General features: G+C 45.5%; 1 protein-coding gene across 2 annotated transcripts; it reads right to left on the reverse strand.

Moving 5' to 3' along the window:
- Nucleotides 1-1614: 1614 nt before the first annotated feature.
- On the reverse strand, nucleotides 1615-24359 carry VWA2 (von Willebrand factor A domain containing 2). Of its 2 annotated transcripts, XM_085064807.1 has the most exons (15): nucleotides 24100-24359; nucleotides 22428-22632; nucleotides 19302-19360; nucleotides 18644-18718; nucleotides 16551-16684; nucleotides 15604-15713; nucleotides 10656-10850; nucleotides 9726-9856; nucleotides 8930-9062; nucleotides 8415-8470; nucleotides 7460-7567; nucleotides 6458-7039; nucleotides 5591-6142; nucleotides 2675-2797; nucleotides 1615-1952 (listed from the first exon to the last, which is right to left on the reverse strand). In XM_085064807.1, the coding sequence occupies exons 3-15, from the start codon at nucleotides 19348-19350 to the stop codon at nucleotides 1819-1821; spliced, it is 2382 nt and encodes a 793-aa protein (XP_084920933.1). In that variant the 5' UTR covers nucleotides 19351-19360; nucleotides 22428-22632; nucleotides 24100-24359; the 3' UTR covers nucleotides 1615-1818. The 2 variants fall into 2 exon arrangements, with proteins under 2 accessions (XP_084920933.1, XP_084920932.1); XM_085064806.1 differs by lacking the exon at nucleotides 22428-22632.
- Nucleotides 24360-25533: the final 1174 nt, after the last annotated feature.

Below are 25533 nucleotides of genomic sequence, written 5' to 3' on the forward strand. Positions count from 1 at the left end.
ACTTGACAAACTGATGCACAGAGATAGATATATCCTATCCAGCATTAAAACGTCTCCAGCATGAGATTTTGCAGTCTGTTCTTCCTCAGTCACACAGAGATGCTTGTACCTGACATGCTTTAAATCAGCAGGATGATAAAAATGCAGGGTTTTCCCAGCCCAGGACCCAGGCAAGCCTGCTTTGTCCCCCATACAGCCCACACATGCCAAAAACATACTTAATAGCTGAGCATTAAAATAAAGAACTCACAGATTATACCACATAATTTGCCACAAGGCAAAGTGCTCAGCAGCACTGTACAAACTGTCCTGCAAACAGCAAAAGGAAAAGTCTTTAGGCACTTGTAGAAGGCCAGGAAAGCATGTCCCAGCTCCAAAGCTGTGTCCCAGACAGTGTAAAAATACACTGCTGGTTTGAGAGGGCAGACTGATCCCGCAGAGGACAAATGCCTGGGAGGAGTGAGCTAATGATGCTGCTAGGCAAATGATGACAGAGAAAGCCCCAGGGACCTGCAAACCCACCAGGGCAGCAGGCTGAGAAGGGGGGTCCCTTGGACCCTTCACACAAACAAGGATGCACAAGGAGGTATGGGAGACTTTTCAGAGCAGTCTGTCAGGAATCCAGCCAGCTCCACAGGCATTTCTGCACTCTGATCAAGCCCATTCTCCCTACGTGAACAGAAGACTGACAGGTTAACAGCAGAGGCAATGCTGAGCTACAGCCATGCCTAAGTAACATTAATAGATTAGTTTCCCTTTGTATCCCAAATGTCAGCCCTTCAACTAAGCCTCCATTCTGCTATGCCTTAGGACACAGACAATCTACCAAAGTGACAGTGGAAAGAAAGGAGAATTTCCTCTTCCTCCTAGCCTGGTTTCTCCCACAAGGCACAACAGTGCTTTTCCTGTCTGAGTGCCAGCTTTCATCCCTGAGAGTGCTTTCAGACCATTTTTCTTTTGACAACAAACCTGCTGAGCAATTTGTGTCTCTCTTTGTCCATCTAATGTTACTATTCAAACATGAGGCCAGGACATCTGAGTGAAGGGATTTTTCTTCTTCTGGGAACAATAGACACTATTCTCATGAGCTCTGGCAGTCACAGTTAATACCTCTGCCCTGGCCCTGTGCAGACCTGGTTGTGCTCTCCTGAGGTGACAGACACCATGGGAAAGTCAGCAGAGAACAACCCAACACTGGGAACCATGGGCTTTGGGGCAGCAGCTATGTAAATTTTACCCCAGGTTTGTGGGCAAATTGATCTAGTGATGCAGTGAGGCTGATGCTCCAAAGCATGCAAGTATGTGGCCAAACTGTCTATGCAGACATATGAACCATCACAGCACAATAAATTCAGGGAAGAAAGCAGCATGGACAACATATGAAACAGAGTAGAGGCTTGTAATCAGTTCTCCTTCCTCTTCCTCTGTCTTCTGCATGTAAGGAGCCATTCACTCCAGCACCTGGCTGCAAGTGCATCATCTGTGTTACACCCCTTCAGCAGGAGCTCCAGAATTGCTCAGATTTCTACATATTATTAGACTAACTAAAAGATCTCTCAAAATCTGTTAAAAAAAAAAAAACCAACTGGATGCGAAAATGCAAAATGCCAGAAATACTTAAACACAAATATTTACTTCAATTATAAAACAAAGAGAGCACTGGGAAGCCCAGTTTGTGCAATGCAGGAACTGTGAATGACCTCAGCACAGTCGCTGTGCTGGATTAACACCACCACTGCCAAGGGCAGTGCTGGATGGTGCCTGTGAGTGGCAGTAAGTGTTCCTGGACAGAGAACTGGAGCACTTGGCACATCTGTGTCAGTGCCTCTGATCCATTTGCCTTTTGCTGTGCTGGAGGGCTCTGGTGAAGTGCTGCAAACCTCCTGGACTCCACTGCACGTGGGAAGGTGGAGGGAGAACTGGAGACCTTGGAGAATCACCCCGGAGAACTCCTGTTGCAGAAGAGAAGCACAGATGTGGGATAGGGGCTTTAGGAGCAAGGGATAAGGTCATACTCAGTCCACAACAACCAAGCAAGCATTCCCTTAGCATTAGCTGACAGATGTTAGAGGCCACAGGCTGGAAGTCAGAACTCCTGGGTTCAGGTAAAAAGCAAAATATTGGGCAAGGGGAAAACCCACTTAAATTGAGAACTTCTTGCTATGGACACAGGGCCACCTCTAGGGAGCCAGAGACTCCCCACTTCCTGGCCATTGCTCCCCTGCTGAAGAGAAGGAAGGCAATGGGGAGACTTTTACACCATGGACAGCACTGAAAGTAATAGGGAGGGCATCATGCTCCAACAGAAACTGCTCCCTCCCATTAAAAAGGAGTCCAATTTTTCCACCTGGGGAGGCTAGGAAAGATTGTTTCTTCTAGCAGGGCAGAGGGAAAACGAGAACAGAACAGAGTGGAAGATTTCAAAATTATTAGACCTTTTTGGGGTCCCCTCACAGTCAACTCACTTAGTGAATGTATATAAACACACGGCTTCTGGAGAAAAGCCCTTGCTCCCCTCAGCAGCCCAAACCCCTCCATTTCCCATAAGATAGAGACCACCACAGCACCAAGACCTGGCCACCAAACAGCTGCCCAAGAGTTACAGCCACTTCTCTGCTTCAGGGAGAGGTGGAGATGTGGGATCAGTTCGGAGGGGCTGTCAGCTGATCCTTACTGGTCTCACAGTGGGGTCCTTCCCAGCCGTGGCACTCGCAGCGGTAGCTCCCCGGCCCAAGGATGCACACGCCCTGGTTCATGCAGGGATTGGGCTTGCACAGGTTCACTGGGCTTTTTGCTTCTGCAACAGACACAAGCAGTACAGGAGGCTCAGGCACATGTGGAATGTTATTAGCTAGGATATACATCCATCAGGAATGCTGCAAAAATGTCATCAAGGGCTAATGGGACTGGAAAAACACATTAAGATGGCAGAGGGTACAAGCCACAACCCTGTGGCTTTGCTAGGTGTCCTCATCTGGAGGAGAACATTCCTAGTAAAGCTTGAAAGAGCAACATCATGTTAGGCTGCATACCACAGAAAAGCAACATGGAACATGTTTGGAGCTGTGAGTACCCCCAAGCTCCCCACATCCAGACACAGACAATGCACAGCAAGACACATGCCTTGCTCTAATAAGATCACAATCCCAAATGCCACTGAAGTTCAAACCTCACTTTGCCCCAAGGAGGACAGAGTTTCTACTAGAGAGGAACAAGGAGAAGTTGCCAGCTGGGAAGCGAGGATGGCATGAATGGAAAACAACACAGGGAAAATTTCTGGGCTTCTTTTCTAGGAGGTTTCAGAGAAGCCTGCAAGTGCAGCCCAAGTTATTAGTTCTGTTGTTATGAAGTATGTGACAGCTTTCCCAGCCCTCTTAGCACAACAGAGCCCAGCTGTCAGCAGGGCTGGCAGTGTTCCAATGCTGCCTGGCTGCCAATAAATTAGGTTAAGTAGCAGCATCCCAGAGGGATTTGCTTCCAGTCTGCTGGCAACACCACCACAGTGTTGGTGAGGGTGTGAAATTCCTCTGCTCAACAACTATGTGGTGTAGAGCTGCTTGCCTTACTCTTTGCTCTGGGGTATAAAAATGCCATAGGGAATAGAAAAAGGACAAGAAGAAAGAATACAAACACTATCCCCTATCTGTCAGGGAGCTTTCTACACAGCTTAACACATGCTATAGTCGTTCTCCCTGTACAGATATGTGCACATCAAGTCTCAACCTACAACAAACATTGGCAAAATTATAATTGAATTTTTTTTCTTGACAGTCCAAGACCTGAGACATCTCAATCGTTAGGTCCAGTTGAGTTTATAGGGAACTAAGCTGGGTTCAAAAACATTTTTGTCTCCATAGGACATCTCAGATGGTGTCCTGCCTGATAGTATATCCCCAAGGATGGAAATTTTCACTTCCATCGGGCTGGAAGAGCCACTGGCAATGAAAACTGGATCTCTTGGACACACCACTCATCTTGCAGGAGCTGCCATTCCCCAGGGAGCTCCATGGTGCTCTGCTCTACATGTCATGTGTCCATCAGATCTCTCCAGGGCTGCTCCATGGCATAACCTCACAGTCCCTGCTTTGGGGAATCACTGAGCCCCAACACTATTTCTCTGAACTCAAGCCTGCTGTTAACACACCTTAATAAGGTTCTTGCATTTTGATAAGCCCAATAACTTGCATTTCCATTAATCAGATTCATATGTATTTAATGTTTGAGATCTTTTCTCCTAAACCCTGGGTCCTTTTTTTCTGGACTCTTTTCAGCTGAGTCTCAGAATTAAAACCATATTCCAGGTATCCAGAGGCAGGGTCTGTTTCTCAAATACTTTTAACATGAGTCATAAATTTTTTAAAGTCCTTTGACAGACAATGATTCTGTTATTAAGCCTTGGACTTGGGAGTAGAAGATTGAGTGAAAGGCTTATCTTTACATCGCCCTTGGTCTCAGCCTATCCAGTACAAACAGTGATTACCTTCAAAAGAAATGAAAGCAGCAATTCAGTCTCAGGAAATGATATGTTATTACCCTGACTCATTGAACCTTGCTGTCTCTTCCCCTTCACCCCTGGCGTTTTAGCTGATTTCAAGGTACAGTACATTGTTTTTGTAATAACACAGCTGAAAGTACCACTGCCACAGAAACACACTGAAAAACTCCAGGTGGAAACCATCTGCAGAGCCTGCCAGGAGAGCACTCCTCAGCCCAAAGAGAAGATGCTGTAGCCCTTTCTATGACTGAAGGAGATAAAGGCTTGTCCAGAGATGAAAAGGACTCTGTGCTGAAGCTCAAACATGCTTCTCCTTTTTACCTTACAAACATATTACAACATAACAACAGCAAATAGCTAGATGTTAAACTCAGGCTATTTTGAATGAGAAAACAAGGCACCTTTCCTCCCCCACCACCACCCTGAGTTTTTATACGAATATTTGAAAATTCTTCCACTTTGAAGATAAGGATTTGGTCCTACAAACAAGATTAATTAATTTGTCTGAAGGGCTAGTTTAGCAGTTTGCAGGCTTCAAAATGGATTGATTCTAAGAATAAATACTGTGCAACACAAAATCTTGAAAGCCTACACAATAACTTTAGTAGTGGGGTATTAAGGAGGAACAGGAGTGACAAGGTTTCAGACTCACCACTTTGCAAACACCTGGAAACAAAGCTGTTGAACAAGAGAGCAGAGAACTCCCTCAGGGACCAGCACAAAAATGTGCTCCATTAAGCCTCCCCCAGCAACACTGCAGGGGTACAGTAACACACAGCAAATTCTACAGACTTAAAGCAACATCAGAAAAAGAGCAAACTTCTTTTTCTTTCAGAGAAAGCAGAACCTAGATCTAGCAGGACTGGAAAGAGCTAGTCACACTATGCCCACTCCCACCCACTGGACTGAACCTTAGGAAAGCTGGTTACTATTCCTCTAGGATTGCTTTGGACAGTCATCAGATCTCTGTGTCATAGTTTCCCCATCTGTAAAATGCAAAAGATCTTATGGAGCTCAGTCAGCAAAGCATCAGAAAACCTACAATAGCAGCAGCTGGTGGCACTGACAGAGAATGAGGACTGGAGGCTCTCCTACCTTCACAGATCCTTTCAGTGATAAGGCCTTGGTAATACTGCAAGTCTTCATAGGAGGAGATGTGGACCAGGTAGCTGGGAGACCCAGCAACTCTGAGTAGCATGTCCCTCTGTGTGTCCCCAATGGCAACCACAAACACCAAGATGCCATTGTGCCTGAGCTGCTGAGCTGGGGCAGCTGCATCCTGCATGCCACCTCCACTGGTGAGCAGCACCACCACCTTATTGACACCAGGTCTTGCTCCCTTCTGCACGGTCATTACATCACTGTAAACATGCAGCAAGGCACTGCCAGCAGAGCCTGAGCCCCCAAGGAAAGGCACCTGGTTGATGGCCTGGAGAACAGCAGAGTTGCTTGTATGGGTGTCCAAAGCAAACACGGTGTGAGCATTGCTGCCATAGATCACCAGGGCAATTTGGGTGACATCCCGGTTGATGACGAAGTGCAAACAGCTGCTCCTGACAAAGTGCCTCAGATGCAGGAAGTTCTCCAGGCCAACTCCAGCCGAGGCATCCACAGCAAATACCAAATCAAGAGACTGAGCCTGGCAGCCTGTGGAAAGCAGCACAAACATGGTATCTCTCAGAATATATATGTACTTTTTTCTGACAGAAAAACAGCAGTGGGAGGAAATCATGGGCAAAATTCAACACTACTGATCACTGACTGAAGGATGATCTGTGTGTCTTTCAAACCCATAGGTAGAGGTCCATAACAAAAATCACTCATGGAAGGTTAGTCCCCGGATCTGCGACTGACAAAACAATGACATTTGTTCTTCTGTCCTTTTTCCCTCCCTGATGGAATTCAAGACACCTTTGCATGGTTTGGCAAACTCATCCCACAATGCCCATACTGCAGTCTTACCTTCAGGATTGCCCACACTGCAGATTTTTCTCTGCAGCTCTGGGATCCTGTTGAACAGGTCCTGTGGGTCTGAGTAGACAATGGTCTGCTGTGGATTGCCAGTCACCTCAGTCAGCTCTGCTCTCATGAAGCTGCTGCCTATGCCGATCAAGAAGAGATTTTGGTCCTTTGTGTACTTAGTGGCTTCTGCCACCGAATCCTGGGGCTTGGAGTCGGTGAGCAGGACAACCACACGTGGGACATCATCCTGCACATCTGCAAAGACTGGGGTACTCCTAAAACCATGCTGTGCAATGTATTGCAGGGCTCTGCCTGTCAGGGTTCTTCCTCCACTGAAATTCAAGGCATCAATACTCTTCATGAGACTGAATGGGTCCTTGTGTTGGCCCAATTCAATGGGTATCCTGACATGGTCATCATACTGGGCCACCCCCACACTCATTGGTGAGTCCTGGCCCACCATGGCTTGGAGGAATCTCTTGAGGAAGGCCTTGAAGCGCAGGAACCCTTCCAGTGTGACCCCTGCTGAGCTGTCCACCAGGAAAAGGAGATCCACGCTGCACTCAAGGCTTAGCTTTGCTGCTGCAAAGGGAGGAGGCAATTAGTCATTTGTAGGGCAACCCCAGCTGGGGCCTACTGGAAGCCCTGTGGAGAGGGGACATTATATCCAGTAACCCAAACATTTTGCCACTCATATCATGAGCTGGAGGACAAATGTGTCAGGAGCAGGCTTTATTTTGGTTGGATACCATATAAGCCTTTAGAGACAGGAAATATCTATGGGAATTCATGAACTTTTGAATGGCAAACCTCAAATCAGAAATGACAACTTCACCCTCTTACTGCTGTTGTGATCAGCATCAGACTAAACTCGGCCTGTCTACTGGAGAAGAGTCCAAAGACTGTGGCCCAACCCCAGTTGTCCCCATGGTGGCACAAAGGGCACCACAAAGGCAGCACACAGCCCAGAGGGAAGGAGATAGAGCATAGGTTCACACCTACCACAGTGGACATCTCCTCCATAGCCCAGCAGGCAGAGGCAGTGGTAACTGTCCAGTCCCTCTGGGACACATGTGCCACCATTCTGGCATGGCTCAGAGTCACAAGGGTCTAAACAGGACCAGGGAAGAGAAAAACAAGGAGGCAGCAGGGACCTTATCCCGCCCATCCTCTGCCAACATGAGCATCACCATTAGTGGAAAAAAGGTCACAGCTCTGCCCCTCTTGCTACAGAGTTTGAATTAACACAGGGCCATATGTACCCTCACCTCCATGGCAATTTCCTTTTGGGATGGCTCTCCCCAACAGGCTATGACAAGAAAGCAAACCAGACTGTGACTTCATTTGATTTGCAACAATGCCAGTGATACCATATTCATACAAACAGAGAATTGCTAAAGGTCCTGCAGCCCTGCCAGATCCACAGCAGCAATGAAGGGGTCAGGGTCTGGCCTGCTGCTTGGACAGCATTGTACTGATAAAGAAAATAAAGCCACTGTCACCTGAACTTGCAAAAAGGACTGAAGAACCACAGTTACTTCAACAGCCACAAAAATAGGCTGATGATCAGCATGTGTCAGGCTCCCTGCTAACCTGATGCTGCTCATGGTACCAAGTGGATGGCTGAAGGCACCACTGCATGTTCCTCCAGCTGGAGAGCAGTGACTCCCTGCAGGCACTGGGAAGCAGTGCAAGACTCTGCTCCTGGGACATACACAGATGAGGATTCACTGGCTCCTCAAGTGGAGGAGAAATTACTGGGAGACATTTTAGTCCAAAAGAACTCTGGTCATAGAGAAAAAAGATGGATCTCATCTGCCATGAGAAAAAAAATGGATCACAGTCTCACACCCAGAACAGAATTTTTGAGAAGTGAAAGCAAATCCCTGTCTTTTTGTTCTTTAATTACTACCTTTTCTGCTTCATAAATTAAAATGTTGGTAAAGCAAACTCCCACCTGGACATACAGTTCGGAAGCATCTGGATGGGTGTTTTATCAAGACTCGCTTCCACCTGAAACGGGAAGAACAAGACCTATCATGAATTTAAAATTTAACAAAGTGCCTTCAAGGTGGACCTTACTGTGTTTTCAATTGAACAAATTTTCCTTTGAAAACACAGTATTTCAAAACAAGTATTAAAAATAAAAAGTCAATTCTAAATGAGGTAGCAAAAGGAAAACCACAATTTCATCAAATCTACCTTTTGTTTTTTAATTCAACTGTAATCTTTACATTTAAAGATTATGGATGTATTTTGAGAATTAAAACAAATCCTTTTGTTTGCTTGATTACTTCTCAGATCAGCCAATGATCAGAGCAGAGACCCTTCCTAGGACTAGAGACCATGTTTGCATCAGTTTTCTGAGAGGTCTTCATCCCAATAAAGAGACAAGGTCAGATACAAGTCCCATTACTGTATCTCTCATCTCTCAGCCCCACTCATTTTCAGAAATGTGGGTGTCCAGCTCACCTGATGAAAGGGCACAGTGAAGCCTGCACTGCATTGGGTTGCTTTGAGCCTTTCCAACACATGTAGTTGCCAGCCAGCTCTTTCACAGTCTCCAGGGTCCTGCGTTCACAAGGGTGGGACTCAACTTTGCAGCCTGCAGCAAAGTAAAAGGCAAACTAACATCAATTGCTTGAAAATACAAAGGCTGTGAGATAAGACAACCATTTTCAACTACCTGACAACAACAGACTGGACAGAGTTTCCAAGAGCCTCCATGAGACCCTAGAGGAGAAATTTCCCATTGAAAAGCTCAGCAGCCTACTCCACTTTCTGGGGAGCTAAATATTCAATCTTTGCTTTACTATAAATCTCACACTGCTGAGTTCAGGGCTCAATGACAGCTTTTCAGTCCCTTTGGTGCCTTCATCATTCAGGTATTTGAGTTTCTGCTACCTCTGGACCATCCCAGTTCTATCCTTTGTAACTCCTGCAAGCCCTAGGTGCCTCCCCTTAACACACAGCCAAATCCATTAGAAAATTTAACACAACTCTGTTTATCCCTCTATCCCCTGTCACATGAGCAAAAGCCAATATTCCCATATTCAAAGGTGAACCACGATGTAGAAAGATTTAGGATTCTGCAGCTTGGAGGTATTTGGAGAGCATGCCACCCAGTCTGGGCACCAGAAGCATGTTACCTCGAAGTACAACACATGCTTATTCCTCTGTATGTTTCCTGACACTGCCTCATTGTCCTCACTCAGTGCCATGGTCCAAGCTAAAAGCATGGGCATGGAGGTGGGGCCAGCAGGGTCACCTGGAGCTGTGGGAGTGCAGACAGAGTCACTCAAGGTGCTGAACAGGCCGTTGGCAGCATCATCAGCATCTCCAGCAAAGAGCAGGTGCCGCTCAGGGGGCTCACTGGCCAGCATGTGCAGCTCCTCCCACCTGCCAAGCAAGGGACAGGTCAGCTGCTCAGTCTCCCCCACAAAGAATCAAGAACCAAAACCAACCCTGGGCAAAAAAGAGAGTTGATGCAAAACCGTGGCACTTTTCAGCTTCAAAGACATGTTTAGTCTCGGTCAGTATCATAGCTCTATGCAGTGGAAAGGTTTTCTTCATCCACTCTCGTGCTCCTTCTACATCAGCAACCAAGTCAGTGTTTCCTCCATGCCTGTATAACCCTGAAAATTCCTTTTTGTCATGGTTAATTGGTATTCCCCAATTTATTGCTCCCACTGAAACCAGGCCAGCACTTGCTTCCCCCTCTCACTTCCAGCCAGAAACATGAAAGGCAAAGATCATGGGTTGAGATAAGAACAATTTACTGGGAACAGAAATGACATAAGAAATCAAACAGTAACAGCAGCAATGGCAACATTAATAACAAAAGATGTAAGACAATATCAATTTATTTGGAAAGTCCATCTCAATACTGACTGTTTTGTCCACCACACTTTCTCCCCACCTTGGAAGGAAGGAATCCCCTTCCTCTCTGAGAGAGTCCCTTTTCCCAACCCCTGACAATGATAACATGCTATGGATTATCTCCCAGACACACCCACAGCCACAGCCACACCCCTTCAGCTATGGCAAAAAAAAAAACCCATATAACACTGACCTGGCAAAAACTAGGACACCTTTTCTCTTTCCAAAACTCATATCTAGCCCAAGACGAGCCCCCCCTCACCAGGACTTGCCATTTGGCTAGCTGGGCATCTACTTCCCACTCTGGAAAGTTTCGTACCTTGGAAACTTGATTCCCACTGCAAAAACTGTGATGTGTCTCTCCTTCACCTGCATTGCAGGCATTGCAGTGCTGCCCTGGGACTTTCCATCCGAAATGATGATCAGAACTTCAGGGACACTTGAGTTTCTGCCACCAGGGAAACCCTTGTGGAGAATGTACTTCAGAGCCCGACCTGTCTCTGTGCTCCCACCTCTAGAAAGCAGAAAATAATCAGAAAAGAAAACAAAATTCCTCCCCTGCTACTGAATTTACCATTTGTGTTTCAAATTTTTACCCTCTGGTAATGGGAAATGTAGCCTATTTCTGCTGGTTGCCACATAACATATCCATGCGGATATCTAATCCTGTCATTCTTCTCACCTATCTTCCCATCTATTCACCCTTACCTCCCTCCTCTCCAACCCAGAGTGGTCTCCAAGAGACTTTTAACATACAGCACAGTGTTTCTGCAATTGGTTCAGTAACCAGAGCTCTTGGATATATGAATTTTATTTCCAGCATTGACAAATGTCTCTACAGCTTCTGTTTTTCCATCTGAAAATGTGGGTCATTTCTTTAAGTGTCATCTTGGACCAAAGACAACAGAGTCAGACTTGAGCACTGATCCCAGGTACTTCCCTACAAGACCATCTACTCTCTCTTGCCTGGCCCTACAAAAGCTGTTTGTGGTGGTAGAAGGAACCATGTACCTTTTGGCAACTTCCTTATTCCCCAGAGAAGGGAATGTTCCTAAGGTATAAACCAATTAGTTTAATGCCACCAATCCTCTCAGTAGCAAAGTACTAAACCCACAGCAGGACTCAGGTGCCAGAAGGGGCACATTCCAGCAGTGACATAAATCAGCAGGTAAAATGGGCTGCTGCTAAGTGTTAGGAAATGGCAGGCATCAAGCCATTCAGCTGTGCAATAACTCCCACAGAAAAGCAACCTTGAATGCAGCATAAGTAGAAAAAAAGATATAAAGCCAGAGAAGAGCTTTAGTCAAAGATGCTTTAGAAATCCTGAGACTCGTTTCTTGTGAGATGATTAAAGAATAGGATTTGCTGACTGCTGAGTCTTAACCTGAGAGTCTGACTGCCCTGCTGAGCCTGTAGACACTAGAGCTGTCTTGTCTGGGACGTAATGCTGCACATCAGCACAAAGCCTGGGGAATGACAAGAGAGGTCCCTTTGGAAGAAGAGTGCATCCAGGAGAAGGGATGCTGCTTGAAGGCAGGGTTATGGCCAGTGTCTGCACAGCAAGATGCATGGAGGTGGCATTCTGTCAGAGACTGAAATGGTTCATGCCTTAAACACCATTATACCAAAACTGTATAAAGAAGCTGCAACCACCCAAGCCCACCCCTCCCTGAAGATGCCTGACTAGAGCTATGGACTGTGAGTTAAGCCATCAAAGAGAACTTATGGTAAGATAATGGTGACACTATTGTTCAATTACCTCAGGTCTAGGGACAAGGAAACAAGACTAAGGGAGAAGAATGTATCCACAAGAAAGCCAAACCCAGCAGCCGTTCTGAAAAACAGCTCTGGCTGGGTTTGGCCTGGGGGACTCCATAGGCCACAGGCTCACCTGCTGAGGCCAGGTGTGCACACTCTCCCCCACAACCAAGAAGGGAAGAGGAGGGTTTTGGGGGGTGTGGTGTGACCTCTGGTTAGAGGTCATGAACACCCATCCTTCCTCACACAAACTGGCTCAGCTGTAAAACCCCCACCCGGGGCAGGCCACATCCACAGGACATTCCTGTGAGGTGCAGCTGAGGAGGTGCCATAACCCATCAAAGACCCCCAAAATGCTCCCCAAACTCATTGCTGAGGCCTTGCAGCAGAGCACTACACGTGATGAAAAGTGATGCAACAGATCCAGAGTCTGTTGCAAGAGTGTCAAACTTGCCTCCCGCCAGGGGAGTTACCTAGGCATTCCCACCTGGACAAAGTGTACATCAATCCACTGAACTCCATGTTTGCAGGAAACCCTCAGCACCAAGAAGCCCCAGTGGAAAGCATCAATGAGATGCTGATTGGATCCCCAGAGCAATGAGGTTTTCTACTTAATCTGTCTCTGTCACTCTTTCTCTCCCCCCACCTCTTTTCTACTTGTTTCTCTCTCTCTCTCTGTCTTTCATTTACTGCTAAATAAAACCCATATTGTTGACTTCGGCATATGGCCTCATTTACACCTTAATTCAGGCAGAAGCATTCAGATAATTTTAATAACTGGATCATAAACATACTGGATGTTACCTGGGAAGGAGCTCCTCATGGCAGCAGATGCTACAAATAAAGCAGAATGGAATAGAAAAGGGGAGTGCTGTATATACACAGAGGTCCAGGAGGAGAAAGACAAAGTGTGGCTATTTTCATGGGCTTCACATTTACTCTAATTGTTAATTCTTTCTAGTGAACTTCATGGGACAGGGACTGTCCTGCTCTGCTTTTAGGATTTAACTTTAAATGACTATTAGAGATGCCTACTCAAGACTGAGCTCTCCTTTCTATGTACCATGAAATGTCATCAAAATTATATATAAAACTATCATGTCTGTCAGGTTGAGGAAAGAATATCTACATTCTGAGCCGAACACTGAATTTTTCTTTAAGTAAAAGCCACAGTTAACATAACAGAGCTCTCAAAGAGGAGGTAGAAGGTAGTCTCACCTCCGTCTTGCAAGATGAGGCTTGGTGGAATCCCAAGATGGTTGGGTGAGATCATTCCCAGCTGCCCCTATTCCCTACCTCCCACACATGCCACACATGGCACAGACCCGGTGATAATTAAGCCACTAGAGCAGAGTGAACATTTCCAGCTGTCTTCTAATTCTGTCCAAGGAGTTGTGCTGTAAATAATTTCCTCTGATTGCCCTGTAGGGCTGTTTTTACTGCTGTCCAGAGCAATCCAGGGGAATCAAACCACAAGTGTCATGCATTCCTTGGAGGATTCATGTTCTCCTTTGTCGGCATTGACACAAACACACCTCATTTGCTTTCTGAACATCCAGCCTTTGCCCTACCACCTGATTCCTGATTTGCTTGCTCTAGAAAACCATTTCTTCATGCCCAACTTCACTCTTTTTCCACTTACCCTCTGATTTTCACAGAAACTTTTTTCATTCTGTACTTGCCAGACCTCTCTGCTTTGAACTTCTTCCTCCTCTGCACTCCATCATTTACAAGCATACTCAGTGACCATGTGTTCATAGAAAGTACAAATTTGCCTTTTTCTGACCAGATGTCTGCAACTGTGAGATGTTTCAATGAAAAGTGCTTTGCATGAGGAAAAATACACACTGAGCATAGTCAGTGTGATGACTAAATCTTGATCAACTCAGTACACTGTGCCCATGTGAGCCCTGAGGATTAGAAGTTGTTAATAAAGAGCTCATTAAATTGCTTATTAATTTGCATTTGGAGCTTCATTGGGTTTTGACACAGTGGAAGCATATTTGAGGCATTACTCCAATAAGGATTTTCTAAAGTACAAGGAGATCTGGACTTTACCTATTGTCTTTTTTCAGAGACAGCACCAAGAAAGTTTCTCTCCTGTAACCAGCTGCTGACTAATATGAAAGAAATTAATATGAAATTTAGCTTGAGATTACCACTGAGTATGGCTGGAGCTGCCCAGTGAATTCCAAAGCAATCTGGACAGCATTCACAGAGAGAGACCGGCAGTCTCCAAATAAATCACAATAGCTTCACTTCAGCCTGGTGCTGCCTCCTTCCAAGTGCTGTCAGCTCTGGGCTGAAGTCAGGAAATACCTCACTGGCCAAAGGCTCATCAGAAACACATCAAGGGATCTCTCAACCAAGATGTCAAACACCCATTTTTTTTTTCAGAAGCCAACTGGAATACATCCACAACTATTTTATCTACTTCAGAATGTCAGCTTTTCATTTAAATTAGATGAAACAGCCAGGCAAAAAGTCCTTATTTCTTTTTGATCTGTCAGCATCCATCTGTTGTCATCAAGGAAATGCAGTGCCAGACAGAAAATGCTGCTCCACTTTCTCTGCTCTCACAGACTTTCAACAACAACCAGAGAGGAGGAATGTATCTTGTTTTCTCAAAGTTTTTCCTGTAACAGTACACGAGAGGTTTTCTTGATTTGCTAAACTCATCAAAAACAAAATCCAGCCAACTGATCTTGCTTGAAAAATGCAAAAGTGATCACATTTGCTTGCAATATGTACATCATGCTGAGAGCATTTCCACGGGAAATGTTGATCTAATCTTTAGTCCTAATGCAGATCAGCTAAAAGAGTAGACATCCACAGGCCTTACCAGTACCTTGTCTATCATCAAAACAAGAGTTATGTTGGGGTGACTGTTGGACCCTTTGTAGATCCAAATGTATTTTTCTGAGATGGAAAGTCTATTTTGAGAGGATCTCAGGACAGCACTTCTTTGGACTTCTGGCTCCATTTACCGAGGTCATGGGAGGACATCCAAGTCTTAACATTCAGGAAGAAAAAAGGTTTCTGTCTGAAAAACTGATCCTCTTGAATTCAGTAAGGACATATAGATATCTACAGACCAGCAGTTTGTCACTAACTCACAGGACAAAGGAAATTGTAACCACAAAAAATGAAGCAGCACACTCTGCTGCCTTTGCTCAGCCGTGAGGGAACACCATGCTTGCTTTTCCACAGAGGATGTAACTCACTGCCAGGTTCAAATAGACATAAAGACCTGGAAAACTCTTTATTTACTGTATTATAATGAGACACTGAAAATTTTGTCTCCTATCACCTTTCACTGACACAGACCAGGTTTCACATTTTTAGTGAATTGTGGATCATGGACCACAGTGCTCATTCACCTCCCTCCCCAAGGGCATCACACTGGTGTAAGCACAGCAGAAGCAGAGATTTCTAAACCTCAAAAAACCTCTCAATCCAGAGGTTATTCATAGCCCAGGAAGAAAAGAAGAGCTTTAAAATAAGCTGACCTGAACACAGTCCTTTTGATTCTCTCTTTCACTTCTTGTTTGGTTAGATAAGAATTCAGTGGGAATTCAAGGTGGGGAGTTGAGCTAAACTGTATCATTCCCACACGGACCTAAAAGAAAAGGTTAAAGGTCATGAAAGGTGTCTGTGCTTTACTCTTTTGATCAATTTACAGACCTGGGAAGACTAAATTGCATAGAGGCAAGCTCTGTTTGAGCTTGCTCTATTGAGCCACTGGCACTCTAAATGAACTTCAAAATAGGGCAAGAACTCCAGTATTGTCTACACAGACTATAAACAAAGCAAAAAGTTTATCTGCCAACAACAGGAGCCTCTGCTGCAGTTACAGTCAGCTCAGGATCTATATTTATCCACTCAGAGCAGCTCACAGCCTCAGGGGCTTTAAGTTTATAAATAACACCTTCTACACCAACCCATTTATACACTGTGCAGGCAATCTTCCCATTACTAAGAGAAGCTCCCTCTGGCATTGAGCACAGCAGGCAACACAAACCAATACTTTTCCTAATATCTTCTCTAAAACCATTTTCTATAGTTGAAAATGCAAATAGACTAAATGATCTGTACTGGGCAATACATCAAGAATACTTCACTGAAGTCTTACAAGAAGTTTTGTGGAATGTGACAGAAAGATCCAACCATTTTAATCTACTAAAATAAAATCAGTAAAAAACCCCCAAATCATAATCTTTAACCTGAAGCATTATGTCTTTTCTCAGGATCAAATGGAACTGTTTCAAGTCTCTGAAGAATCAAGAAGTGTCCTCCAATCCCACACTACTTCAAAACTGCATTTTTCTGAATAAATACTCTGCCCCCATGACAGATTATCAGTTGAATTTTGCAATTTCACTCAGCACATTACCACTGGCCTTTCCACACATTGCCAAGCTGTTTGAGAATGAGAGAAGATATTCCAGACACTCACTCTGTCTGGATGGATGTCCAAGGCATCACAGAGCCTGCCTGCAAAGTGCTTGGACCTTTCAAAGCTTCCTTTGCCAATGCTGTAGGAGCCATCCAGGAGGAAAAGGACATCTAACGAGGCAGAGCACTGCATCACTAGGAGAAAAAATATATACACCATGAAACTACACTTTGTTAGCCCCAGTCTCTGGAAGAAGGCAGCCAAGAGCTGAAAATCCAGACAAATTGCAGAGGATGGACTGGGGCAGCTCAGTGCTCACAACCCATATGAACCCCCGCCCTGGCCTGTAGCAACTTCAGCTCAGCTCTCAGTTTGTCCCTCTCACCTCAGGGTTCAGGGCTCCAGCCTGGTCTCAGTGACAGCAAAGGAGCAGCTAATGCAGTGAAGTATCACTAAATACAGGGAGAGATGCTCTTCCAGAGAGGGCATGGAGGGAGGATGAGCAGTAGGGAGAGGTGGCTGTGCCCAGTGGGACCTGCAGCCTCTCCCGGCCCAAGGCACAGATGCAAATCCAGGGGGTGCTTGGAAAGTCTACCGAGTCCCATGGTGCCCAATGCATTTCATCTGCAGCACATTTTTTTAAAACAGACTCTTATTTTCCTGAACACAAACTCTCTGAACAGCTCCCAAACACTGACAGAAACACTTTTCATAAAAATCTGCCTTTTACCTCCTCTTCAGAGACGTGTCTTGTTTCTGAGCCTGCATGAACATGACTGCTCCCAAGCATACATTTCTGAGGTGCTTTTGCTGCAGTGGAAACCCACAATTTCACTGACACAAATAAATAAATACATAAATGGCAGTTTGCAGACTCTGAAGAGTCATTTTCAAAGCATTTAAAGGGAAATTTTAAAGTCTCTTCTGCAGAATTTGCCAGAATCAACTTCAAGGGAAACTGAATCCAGAAGCTCAATAGAGATCAAGCATTCCAAGTCCTGAAGAGCCGTGTTGGTTTCTGACATTACTCTAACCCCATTATTATAATTTTCTATTATCAGTACTTTTTCCAAATCATTCCTGCTAGCTAAAACCTGAATTCATAATTAGGGTTTTCTAATACCAGATTACAGGGATAGAAAATTGTGAGGCATTCCCTTCTGGGTCACTGGCTCTTCTAAGAGGGCACCCAGCCTTGCCCTGGGGCGCTGCATTGAGGACAAGCTGGAGCAGAGTCTCCCTGCCAGCACTGTCCTGGCTTGTCAGCCTTGCCCTCAGAGCTGGGCTGAACCTGGAGATGCAGCAGGGCTGTTATCCCTGCCTATGCATGCACAGAGAAAACTGCTGAGCTCCCAGACTGGGCTCAGCATGGAGGGACACTCCTCAGGTGGCTCTGGAGTTGAGGGGTGCAGTGCAGCTCTTCTGCAGGGACTTGTAAGCAGGAGATGTCTGCAGACCACCAAGGGATTCAGGGATGTGAAGCCAGGAGAAACACTCAAACACAGCACCTTGGGATGGAAAGTGTGAGCTGAATGCATGGTGCTATAGGATGGAGCTGGAGGGCATGCCTGGCATAGGAATAAATGCAATTTATCCTTTGACAGACAATAGAAAAAACATGGCTATCAAGAGAAAATTCCCTACAGAGTTTATCGGTAACTGACTGCAAGTACAACAAGGGAGCTGCAGGTGAACACATGCTGGCCAGCCAGAGTCCCATCAGCCCTGCTCCCAGCACCCTGACTGGTGCTGGCTTTATAGCCTGAAAAAAACTACCCACGTGGGAGGTCTCATCAAGTCTTTAATTAAACACAGCTCTTTAAATCAGAATTGCTTGGAACAGGCTCTGAAGGAACTGACAGAAACACCATTCAGTCGGCAAATAGCCAATTTGGGAAAAACAGAGTAGATCACATCCCAGGAGAGCTAACACCAATGAGGAAGAAAGCCAGGCTAGGGCAGAAGCAGCCACAGGGCCGTGATTGCCAGAGCATTGCTGGGGACTTTATGGACTGAATGGGGACCAATAAATGTAAACAACAATAAAAAACAAAAAAAACCCCCCACTTTTAAAAAAGACCCCAAAACCACAAAAAAACAAAGAAAGAAGGAATTCAGAAATAGAAAATGCTTGCTTTATAAAACAAACTTACACTGGCTAGCAGCTGAGATCTTGCCAATCATCTCATGGTCAACATGGATTTGTTGTATAGCCAACACCAGCAAAGCTGGGGGATCAAACAGATAATCATCCATAAACAATACACACAAGATTTAAGCTGTAACAGCAAAAATGCTAGTTTGCTGCATAAATTTCGCAGTTGCAAAACGTAATTTGGTGACACAGCAGTGTATCTACGTCAGGAAATCCCTTCTAGCAGGGACACAGAAAGCATGAAAAATGCCAAGGACACGACTCCAGCACATGGGACAGTCCCTCTGCTCACTGCATGCAGGGACACACTGCAAGAGTGAGAGCTAGGCCAGCCTGAGGCTTCTGAGATCATAGCCATAAACAGCAAACAAATTTATGTACTTTTAATACCATAACATCAGCTTTTCCCATATTGGTTAGACACTTTACATACAGATTGGTCACATATGTTCAAATTCTCAGAAAAGCTGTTTCTCCAGATATTATTTTCTCCACTTTTGTGTGAAATTAGGTTTCAGAAGTTTATCCCTAAACCTCTTGGAGAGGCACTGACTTGGCTCTCATTCCTCTCATTCCTGGAGAGCAAAGAACTCCTGCCAGATGAGGAAGCACCCAAGACAAAAACCACTGATGCAAAATGACAACTTTAAACATACCTTGCGAAAGCAGGAAAATGCAGATGGACTCAAAGGACAAGAGGTTCATGATGGCAAATCTGGAGGGAAAAAAAAAAAAAAGAAGAGAGGAATACAAATCCAATTCCTAGAACCAATTTCTTTACCTGCAGCTGAGCATCTCCTTGCTGGTTGTCTCAGGTGATGAACTCAGAAACATTTTGCCTGAGGGACAAAAGTAACTCCTGCCCTGGGGAGAAGGGTGGGGAACAGATAGAAAGACAAACAATGAAAATGAGGGAATGATAGAAAAGAAAATCTCTCAACATACTCATCTCCTTTCCCATCACATCTGGAGAGAACAGGCCTGGCAGGGGGAGGGAAGGATTCCCTAGCCCTGCCTCCCCTCCTCTCCATGCCCACCCAGACCTCTCCTCCCCCTTCGGCGCACCTCCCTCTCACAGCTGAGTCCCACCAGGGCCCCGTGTCCCTGGGGAAAGCAGTGGAGAGCAGAACGCAGCTACCCCAGGGGTTCACCGAGCACAGTCCGAGCTGCCTCCCCTCGCCCTCTCCATCAGCTCCGGCTGACACGTCCCTGCTGTGCAGCCCAGCACAGGGGAGCTGTCCCTCAGCTCCTGCCTAGAGCAGCACTGCTGCGTGTCCCCATCACCAGCCTCCAACAACACTCAACCCCAGACTCTTTAATGACTTTTGCTTGCCAAGGACTGGCTCTCTGGGGAGATGTTTTTATGCATATCTGTCCAGCAAAGTCAATTTTCTGCTCATTTTTCCTTTGAAATCAGCAAGACTGCCATCGCATCATAGGTGGATTTCACTGACACTTTCAAGCATGCCCAGATATAGACCAAATGTATCTGGTAGAGCTCTTGGCTTTCTATTTCAAATATGTATATTTATCTTTTCTTAAGATTAAAAGCACTCACTACAGCACACTTTACCAGATTCCCAATGGATGTCTGCCTCTGTCATTGCAAAGGCAGATTTTCTTCACGTAAAGACAAGTAAGTATATTTCTTGATAACGAGCTCTATTAATTGTTTTTCCAAGAAATCAGAGAGGGATTTTTCTCAGGAAAAACTTGTCTCTACAGCAAATTATATACAGACATATCAGACAAGGCAAGATACCTGTAGCAGGCCATGCTCAGTTACCTGCATGGGGACACAACGAAGAAAGGATTAAGAAATCCCGTCCACGATCACCCCACTAAGGATTACAGAGACATAATGTTGTGTCTTGCAGTGCCAGGTGCTTTACAAGTATCACCCTTCATCACATCCTCCCAACACTCCCAGCAAATTAACAGATCCCAGGCTAAGTAAAGGGAGGTCAACACAAAACGTGACTTTATTGGGGAAGCCCCAATGTGTGGCCCTCAGGAGCTTCAAGCCCTGCACATGCCACAGAGGAAAAGTCATTCTTCTGCCATGCCTCAAGGACATTCCTTCTAGGAGCTATTTCCAGAGTGCACATCACCCAAAGCAGGACAAGCCTCTGCTTGCAGTCAGATGTGACAGGTGTGGGAGGATTTCAGGTCCTTTTCATACAAAACATTGACAGGTCGAGATGTTTCTACAACTTGGTGTTATCTTGGGTTGAAATTAATTAATCTGCAGGATGAACTCTTTGCTTTTTAGCCCAGTCAAACTCTCAGCAGCAGGAATTGAAAGAAAGCTTCATCAGCACCTGCTGCTCTTCAGCATTAGCCCAGGATTAGCAGCAGCAACCTTAGACAGCACTTTGCTGGGGGATGGGGTGGTGAGTGAAGGACCTTTTCATTCTATCCTCTCAGCCATTAAGAAAGGGAATTTCAAAAAAGTCTCACTACCAAGTGAAAAGTAATTTTTTTTTTAAACCACAGTCAAAATTCCTATTTTAATGCCCCAATTCTCACTTGGACACATGAATAAGATGACAACTTACTGGAAGCTAAGTAAGAGAGTAACCATGTGTGCTGTATTTGGAGGAGTGAGACCAGAGAGGGGGAGAGAGTTAGAGGGGGAAAAAAAGCTCTTCTTGACAAGTACCTTCCCAACACGTCCTTCAACGCTGCAAAATATCACTCATTTTTCAAACTGTCCCGCTTTAATAGGGGAGAGAGAAGGAAAAACTACACTGCATACTCATTAAAACATGTTCTTAAGTCAAGCTGTCACTGCTGGGAATGGCTTGCTGAGGGGAGCCCATTGCTATGTGCTCACCTGATGTTCAGGTGTAGGGAGGGAAGAGAAGAGACCAACCTTGCTGTCTCCTTTCTCAGTCTCTCTCAGCTTGTTTTCCCTAACTAAATTTTAGTTTTTTCTTCTTGCCAAGGTTTGGAGGCACTGGGAAACTTCTATTAGGAGCCCTAGGCATCTGCTCTACCCAGCCACAGGCATTGCCGGGGGGCAACTGACAGGGGGAGCTGAAACTGAAGAGGGGGAAGGAGGAAGACAACAGGGAAATGTTTAATTTCTCCTTAAACAGCACAAATCTCAGTTTAGAAGTTTTGACAATGTTTTTCTCCAAGTGATAAACACAATTAAATTTCCACAAGATGTTCTTCGAAACCAGCTCATTTATTTACCCCCACCTGGTTCTGCAGCGAGGGAGTTTTGAGAGGCTCTTTTCCCCCAAGATAAGGGCTCCTGTACATAAGGAGACCTTGATCTTGGAGCACTGCTCACATTGGGGTACTGTGAAAATCAACATGCTGCAGATCAGGCTCTGTGAGTTACAGAATAAAAGATACTTTTCTGACCTGAGAGCTTTTGCTAAACTTAGTGTGTAGTTTGTTCTGACAGAAGTACTTATGCTACTGACTTTGCCTGTGGCTAGAGCAGCAGGAGTGTCTCAATGAACATCTCACATTTTTAATCTTTTGCCACATGCAAACCCACCCAAGGGAGCCAAAGCCTGCCTAAGCATCACAAGCACTTGATGCTGGGAAGAAATGTTTTATTGAGTGGCTGAGAAAAAAGGAAGAGTGATCTGCATGAATTTGGCGTCTTAGGACAAATAGTAGCATAAGAAAATAAAAAAGCAAACAATATAATTATACTGAGGTTATAAAAGCACACATGTAACTTGGTCACATACCCGACTGAGAACTCGTTCATGGCTATGGGTTCTGGAGCAATTACTGTAATTGGTTTTGTCACCCCTCACCTGAGCTGTACAAATCTGGGCAGGGAATCTCCAGCTGGGTGTCTGGCCTGACCTGCAATGCTCTGCAGCAGCCAGAAACATCCACACCTGAGGTGGATCAACTACTCATCAACTACTGATCTACCTAAGCCTGGAGCAGGTGTGAATGGTTCCTGAAGAATGGAGTGGAAGAGCTGTCAGCCTCAGTGATTCCCTATAGCAGAGGCTGAAGGGAGAGATGAAAAATCCTTTTTTAACATCTCTGACATTCAGTGTAGTGCTCACATTACAATACGTGCTGAGATCATCTCATACCTACCCCCTTTTAAAAAACTAACCCAATGCTCACCTTATCTTCCTGCTGCATCTCTGCAAGCCCCAAAGAACAAGCCACAGCCTGGGAATTATCTCCATGGCATCACTCCCACAAACGTACAAGCTGTTACCTGCATGCATTTTCAGGACAGTGGTCTGTGGGCCTTTCCTAAAGGAGACTGCCTAAAGGCCCTACTTTAGACAGTAGGGATCTTCCATGTGAATTTTTTTTTTTTAGGACTGTGATAGGGTCAAGAGAGGCCCACTTTCCAAGGCATTCCATCTACTTATTCCTCTTAGAGTCTTCCTGGAAGACCCATACATTTGTAAGAACACACACTGAAGATTACATGGTTGATACCCCAATGCACAGAAGATGAGGAGTGGGTCAGCAAACACACTGCCTCTCCAACACTGCCCGTGCTGAATAAAGTGGGAAAATCAGACTGTTTGGAGGACTTGTCTCACAGTAATGCCTCATCTTTACTATGCAAAATAACAAAAAAGCTACTCTCATTTCTTTAATGAACTACAAGTATCCAGACACATTACAGGTATCATCCCAGATCCTTCACTCATTCCTTGATCATCAAGACTTAATCAAGTTGTTCTCGTGTCTTCTGCAGAAAGATTTTCATTAAGGACATGAGACACAACCTGTTGGAAAGCCTGCCCTGGCAGGCTCAGCACTTTCCCCTGGCCACACCCCAAAAAGTGCTAGAAACAAACTAATTAAACCACTAGAGCACGGGCTGAGTCTGGTTTTCTGGATGGTGGGTTTTTTTTATTATTTTACTAGCACAGCACGGCATTATTTACTGGAGCAAAAAGATTCATGCTGTGTTCCAACCGAGCTAAAGCAATCCCCACACCTAGCTCGGGGGTCCCTACGGGGGGACCACAGGCACAGCGACCGGGATTCCTCCAGACTCGGGATGGGACCTCGGCTGCAGAACCAGCCTTTTGGGTGCCTCCTGCACCCTCCTCCTTGCCCCCAGCTGCCCCATCCCCGCTACCCCGCGCACTCTGCCGAAGGGACAGGAAGGTGGCCCTGCCGGGACCGCGCAGCCCGCTGGAGACCAGCCCCAGCCCTCCCCGAGAAGGCTCTCGCGGGCTCCATCATCGCCTCCCCATCCTGCTCGGCCGCCGCCGCGCCCAGCTCCGCGCTGGGCTGGGCTGGGGAGGCAGCAGCGCGGGGCAGCCGGAGGAGAAGCCGAACGGGGGCTTCCCTCGAACCCCGCTGTACACCCGGCTCCGATGAGCGAGTGTACCCCCAGCACCTCTGAACCCCACACGGCCACCACCCTCCCAGTTGGAGGTTTAAGATGTTCTCAGTCAAAAAAGGGAGGAAAAAAAGCGCTCCGAGTCGCACTTTTACCTTTTCTCGACAGCCTCTGCGCAGCCCTTGTGCACCTGCGGGGGTTACGAGCAGCTTTCTCCCCGCTTGGATTTACACAGTGTTCAGCTGTGACTGCCTCTCCTCCTCATCCACCACAGCCTGACACCTACAACTACGAACTGGGGGGTGGGGAAACAACCCCCGGAACACCCACATTGCTGTAGGTTAGATTTAGGAAGAACATTGGTGTATCCGCTCCTCCCATAGACTCCGAACTGTCAGCAGCCGAAAATGTCAGCAGCCCTGGAGCAGAGCCAGCAGACCCGGCAGCAGCACAGAGCAGATGTACTGCCACACATAGTTACTCTGCCTCACAGCAGCCCTAAAGTAGCTCCAAGAAAAGATTTCAGTTACAGACTAAAAGTAGCAGAGAAAAAACAATGCAAGAGGAACCCAAGGCTACATGAACTCCACTGGGGTTCCACACTTCTTGCTTGATTTGTACCTGCATTAATGCTCCCAAGAGTTCATCTGAAAATAAGGGGTGAAAGAAATATCTGAACCACATGAAGTCTTACTTCACCAATTACTGCCAGGTGCCTTCAGGAAAACACCAACTCCTGCTTTCCAGGGGTTTTTTAACTTGAGTAAGACAAGCCAAGATTCACTTTTCCTTTCTCCTGCTCAGGAAATGCAGACAAAGTGGCTGCTGTTGGCTACTGCAGTCAAACTCATCTTCTGAAACGCACTGAGTAGTTGCTAGGAGAGGGAGGATGTGGACAAGTGAACAAGAGGTGTGGGAAGACTAAAACATCAGTGAGGTGCTTAGCATGTGGGCAAATGCTCGTGCAAGTCATTCTTGTCCCAGGGAGTCAAAGGACACTTGACACAGCCACAATCTTGGTTCAGCAGTAGGAGCACAAACAGAACCCTAGAAACCAAGTGCAAGCAATCATGTAATTATTAGTTACTTCAAGAGTATGATGCAACAAAAACTAAGATACAGGGGAAAAAAATCAGAGGCGATTTAATTGTAATAAAACATTAAGTCAAAGAAAAATATTTTGCAACAATTTTAATCTCAAGATTCTTCCAATCTGCAAAAGCCCAAACTTGAAGTATATATTTTAAGTGAACAAAAAGACTGAACAAAGATTCAAACTGACCCTGCAGTTTCAATCAGCGTATGTCTACTGTGTTCCACAAACAATAATCTGACATTCCTGAATAAGGCAGAAATGACAACTACGTATTCAACTGAAGAAATACTGAAAATCTGCTAATAATTTGATTCAGTATTTTTGTCATATCCCAGAACTGGTCTTTTCTATTATGTTGTGAAAACGTGATGGGGTAAAAATCCTGATGATGTAGCTACACACAAGACAGCTCCAACACAATTCACTTCAAAATAACATTGACAGATGCATATTATACAGCGTAAGTGTAAAGGAAGAACTGTGCACATTAAAG

Source organism: Lichenostomus cassidix, chromosome 6 (genome assembly GCF_008360975.1).
Source record: "Lichenostomus cassidix isolate B80296 chromosome 6, HeHo_3.0, whole genome shotgun sequence".
Taxonomy (NCBI): Eukaryota; Metazoa; Chordata; class Aves; order Passeriformes; family Meliphagidae; genus Lichenostomus; species Lichenostomus cassidix.

Coding starts and splice junctions, on each gene's coding strand:
- VWA2 (XM_085064806.1), bottom strand. CDS start 19,350: ATGAACCTCTTGTCCTTTGAGTCCATCTGCATTTTCCTGCTTTCGCAA. Junction 15,714..16,550: donor TGGACATCCATCCAGACAGA/GTGAGTGTCTGG, acceptor CTTTTCTTTTAG/GTCCGTGTGGGAATGATACA. Junction 10,851..15,603: donor ATCAAAAGGACTGTGTTCAG/GTCAGCTTATTT, acceptor TCTGCTTTCTAG/AGGTGGGAGCACAGAGACAG.